This window comes from Nyctereutes procyonoides, unplaced genomic scaffold (genome assembly GCF_905146905.1).
Source record: "Nyctereutes procyonoides isolate TBG_1078 unplaced genomic scaffold, NYPRO_anot_genome, whole genome shotgun sequence".
Taxonomy (NCBI): domain Eukaryota; kingdom Metazoa; phylum Chordata; class Mammalia; order Carnivora; family Canidae; genus Nyctereutes; species Nyctereutes procyonoides.
This window is the reverse complement of record NW_026575121.1, coordinates 28,647,183-28,652,084: the sequence shown is the minus strand read 5'-3', so window position 1 is coordinate 28,652,084 and position 4,902 is coordinate 28,647,183. Positions and strand designations below refer to the sequence as shown.

Here is a 4,902-nt window from a genome sequence, read left to right as displayed (position 1 = left end):
ATGCTCCCAGGCTCACTCATGTGGTTGTCAGCAGGATTCAGTTCCTCACTAGTTGTTGGACTGAGGGCCTTAGTTGCCTTAATGGTACTGCTACAGGTTTCCTCAGTTCATTCCCACATAGGACACTCCATTGCGCAGTTAACAGAGGGCAGCTGGCTTTATCAGAGCAAGCAAGAGAAAGAGCAAGTGAGATGGCAGTTTCAATCCCCTTGAACCTAACCCTTGGATGTAACATCACTTTTGTTGCATTCTATTCATTTAGAAGTGGCTGGGTCTAGGGAATTATATAAGGGCATGAATACCAGAAGGCAGATCATGGTGTTGGACCCTGGCTCACGGGTGCCAACGTGGCCCGGTGGACGCCCCAGAGACCCAGACCCCAGACAGGCAGATGCAATTAGCAAGAGGGTTTATTGAACGTTTGCGCAAACGGGCTCTCCGCCTCCGAAGAGGAAAAGAGCCCCGATTAGCAATTACAGGTGTCTTTTAAAAGGCAAAAGGAAAGAAACTTCCTAAAGACAAAAGAACCGCGGGAGTCGCATGGCATCCAGGTTGATTTTGGGGAGGGTCAACATGAACCTATTCAGGGACATTCCAATCAGGGTGTGGGGGGGGAAACGGTTTTCTTATTGTAAACAGAATGCTTTTAGTTGCTAAAATTTCAGGAAGAAGACTGGATGGGCTGCCTCTGGATTAGGGCTGGCCCTACTTACAAGGGGGGAGGTTTCTTCATTCCCTCCTCTTGTTTGGGCTGATTTTAACCTTAAAATCTTAGGGAACATTTATTTTTTCAGTTTGGAGGGCCCGACATTGCTGAGTTAATACCAGAGCTTGGGTAATAGACAATCTGTCTTGGATGAACTGGAGCAGCCGGTTGAGGACGCAGGGGCCGAAAGTTAGCAGCAGGAGCAGGATAACTAGAGGCCCAGAATGGTAGAGATTAGGGTGGTCAACCAGGGAGACTGATTAAACCAGCTTTTAAACCAGCCCTGCTGGGCCTCCCGGTCCCTTTGTCTTTTATTTAACCTTTCCCTGAGTTTGGCCATGGAGTCTCTGATGACTCCAGAATGGTCTGCATAGAAACAGCATTCCTCTCCCAGGGCCGCACACAGTCCTCCCTCTTTCAGGAATAGTCAATCCAAGCCTCTCCTGTTGTGAAGTGCTACTTCTGAAAGTGAGGGGAGGGACTGTTCTAGCTTAGAAACGGACTGCGCTAGTGTCCGTAGATCCTCATCTACAGCTGTTTGGAGTTCTAGATAACGCCGTGAGCCCTGGATCGGAGCAGCTGCGCCAGTACCCACCCCAGCAGCGACCCCTAGTCCCAACATAACGGCTAAGGTTAGGGAGACAGGTTCGCGCCGAAAACGGGTGGGATGTTTATCATACTGATTTTCTAGAGTTTCAGCAGGGTGATAGAACACCCTGGGTATGATCTGCACCATGACACAGAAGTCGTTTGAGCTATTTAGAACCTTAGCCGACACACAGGGGGTGAGGCCTTTGTTGCATGCCCACCAAGTTCCCGGCTGGGGCTCCAGGTAAGAATCAGTCCCCAAAATCGGGGTGGTAGTGTTGCAGAGTCTCTGGTAGCCCCGGGGGGGTGTTCCTATGCAGGTTCCCTGTCCTGTAACTTCTGTAAGGCTGAGTTGTGGTTGGGAGTCGGGTGTGCATCCCTGAGTGCTAGTGATGTTATTATAGGTCCCTGAAGTAGCAATCCCCTCATAATAAGGGGGGGTGGTGCAAGGCAGAGCCAGCAGGATTTAGTTACATCGGGGCTGGTTCGATTAAGGGCCAGGAATGCCCCTATGATAAGATTTGTCCGGTCTCGGGTGACGACCGAGGGGTTGGAGTGACCGCGAAGTTAGTGGGTGCGGCGCTCCCTGCGGCTAGGGCCGGGGCAGCTCTTTGTTCCCCGAGGACCGCGTTAGGCCCGATCGCCACGGGGTCTGGGGATTCTATTTTTAGTTTAATTCTGAATATAAAACCATCATCTGTTCTTTCTTTGTATAACCTGAATCCCCACGTATATCCATTGGCCCAGTAAGTAGCCCTTTTTCCGGGCTCCGCGAAGGATATCCGTAGGGGATGACACCACCCTTGGCAGGGCCCATAATTAAGGGTTTTCCATTTGCTAAATGTCGGGTGAGTATAGTTAGCCTTGACAGTGATATAATCCCAGGAGGAGGAGGGCCTCCATTCTGTATCCCCCGTAGTTTCGCACCCCCAATTTTTACAATAAAAATATTCCCCTCCTCCACAGGTGGGATTTAGCCTGCGATCTCTGTGGTGCCCGGGACAGACATAAAAGGGAAGAGTGCTTAGCATGGCCCTTCTGTCAGGCGTGCCACAGCCTCCCCATGGGTCTAATCCCAGTCGCCCTGGAGGGCTTTCTTGGTTAGGGGCTCTAGAGGTGTCGAAGTATCCCTCTAGGTCCCATGGGCTAGGGGCCCCTATGGTTAGCTTGCATAGGTCAGGATATAGGTCAGGCCACCAGGTTCCCACGGGGGCGGTCTCAGTTATAGACCAGACGTCGTCACCCCCAGACGTTAGTACCTGCCAGGTTAACCTTTTGAGGGCATGAGGGTCCCCTTTGGCGGAGGTGAAGAGCGCTAGGAGAGGTAGGAATATAACAACTGTCATTGAACAATTTATGAAAGTCTTATCTTGAGCGGGTTTTGGGTGCGGTGGAGCTTCCACTGGAGTGGCTCGTCCGGTCCGTCCTGGCTGGCGTCAGCGGTGCTCGTTGATGGGGCGCGCTGGACGTGTGAGGCGTGGACCCAAGCAGCAATGCCGTCTACCTTTAAGGCGGTTGGGGTGGTCAGTAGTACAGTATATGGGCCCTTCCAGCGGGGCTCAAGCGTCCTGGACTGATGTCTCCTGACGTAGGCGGAGTCCCCGATCTGGAACGGGTGTGGGCCGGTGTGTCTCCGGGGCGGTAGACAGCCGCAAGGGGTTTCCAGATCTGGTGCTGGATAATCTGGAGCGCCTTTAGCCTGTCCTGTAAACCGGGAGTGTTAGCAAGAGGGTCAAGAGCAGAATCTAGTAAGTCCGTTACTGGTGGGGGACCTCCATAGAGAATCTCGTAAGGAGTTAGCCCATGGCGCGCGGGAGTGTTCCGGACTCGGAACAGAACCATAGGGAGGAGTTGGACCCAGTCTCTAGTGCCAGTCTCCAATGTCAATTTAGTTAGGGTCTCTTTAATTGTTCTATTCATTCTTTCTACCTGACCTGAGCTCTGGGGTCTGTATGCACAATGTAATTTCCAATTTATCCCCAGTAATCTGGCCACCAACTGACTTACCTGGGAGACGAAGGCGGGGCTGTTGTCCGACCCTATTACCTTGGGCAGTCCAAACCGGGGGAAAATTTCTTCCAGGATTTTCTTGACAACCACCTGGGCGGTTTCTCGCTTGGTGGGGAAAGCTTCTGTCCAGCCATTTCGTAGAAAGCTACTCCCATCGGTGTACCAGGTTGCTTCAGCATCTGGCAAAGGCTGGTCCGTCAAGTCCCCTCTGGTGCCATGGACTTCAGCTAGGATCTGGTGGCAATCATGCATTACTAGGGAGGGGGACTCGGTTTCTGGAAGCAAGGTGGCCGGGTTTAGAGATGTAGCCGTTCCAAACTGTATCTGCTCAGAATTCAGTAACATGGCCTGATAATGGGTGACCCGGGCGTTTGAGAGCCATCGATCAGGGGGCTGGCGGATGACTGTCTCTACGGCGTGGGGGGCCACCACAGTGAGGGGTTGGCCAAAAGTCAACTTGTCTGAGTCTTTTACCAGGACTGCCATAGCCGCTATTATCCGGAGACATGGGGGCCATCCTGCAGCCACGCTGTCTAATTTTTTTTGAAAAGTATGCCACGGGCCTTTTCCAGGGTCCCAGTTTTTGAGTTAGGACCCCTTTGGCTATTCCATTATGTTCATCAACATATAGCGTAAAAGGCTTGGTTACATCTGGGAGGCTCAGGGCAGGGGCAGTCAATAAGGCCCTTTTTATTTTGTCAAAAGCCAATTGCTGCTCCTTTCCCCAGTGGTAGGGGGTGTTGGATTTCGTGAGAGGATATAGGGGAGCCGCCATCTCCGCAAACCCGGGTATCCAGAGGCGGCAGAACCCAGCACTGCCGAGGAACTCTCGTAGTCCTTTGGCATTAGTGGGTGCTGGGATCAGGGCTACAGCCTTTTTGCAGCTCTCCGTCAGCCACCTCTGGCCTCCAGTTAACCTCTCGTAAATCTTGTACCGGCCGGTAATCTCCTGTGCCGGGTTTTTTTACGGGTAATAGAGGAGTATTCCAGGGCAACTGGCAAGGTATTAAAATGCCCAATTGTAATAGTCTCTGTATATGGGGCCAAATGCCTTCTTTGGCCTCTTTGCTCATTGAATATTGCCGGATCGATATGGGGGTGGCCGAGGGTTTTAAGTTTATAATTATGGGCGGCTGGTTTACAGCTAGTCCCATTCCGGCCGTTTCCACCCAGGCCTGAGAGTAGTTAGTGAGCCATTCAGAATCTAGGGGCTGTACGGCCGGTGGAGAGTCCTCGTGCAGCCGGTGTTCATCCTCTAGGCGCAAGGTCAGTACCTGGAGGGGCTGCCCTCCCGCGCCAGTAATAGTGGCCCCTTTTTGCTGAAAATGTATCTGGGCCCCTACTTTTGAAAGAAGGTCTCTGCCTAGGAGAGGGTAAGGGCAGTCTGGGACCAGTAAGAAGGAATGCGTTACTTGCCCAGTGCTCAGGTGGACCTTCCGTTCGGTTGTCCATCGATATAACTTGCCTCCAGTTGCCCCCTGAACCCAAGACGTTTTAGAGCTCAAGGGTCCTTTTGCCTCAGTTAAAACTGAATGTTGAGCTCCCGTATCGACCAGGAAGGTCACCGGCTGTCCCCCCACTTTAAGGGTTATCCGAGG

The 4,902-nt window shown here is 52.3% G+C and overlaps 1 protein-coding gene across 1 annotated transcript; it reads right to left on the bottom strand.

Moving 5' to 3' along the window:
- Positions 1-2,504: 2,504 nt before the first annotated feature.
- Positions 2,505-4,469, bottom strand: LOC129516569 (uncharacterized). The gene is made up of 2 exons (XM_055336043.1): positions 3,302-4,469; positions 2,505-2,998 (listed from the first exon to the last, which is right to left on the bottom strand). The coding sequence occupies exons 1-2, from the start codon at positions 3,788-3,790 to the stop codon at positions 2,819-2,821; spliced, it is 669 nt and encodes a 222-aa protein (XP_055192018.1). The 5' UTR covers positions 3,791-4,469; the 3' UTR covers positions 2,505-2,818.
- Between the last annotated feature and the right edge of the window lie 433 nt (positions 4,470-4,902).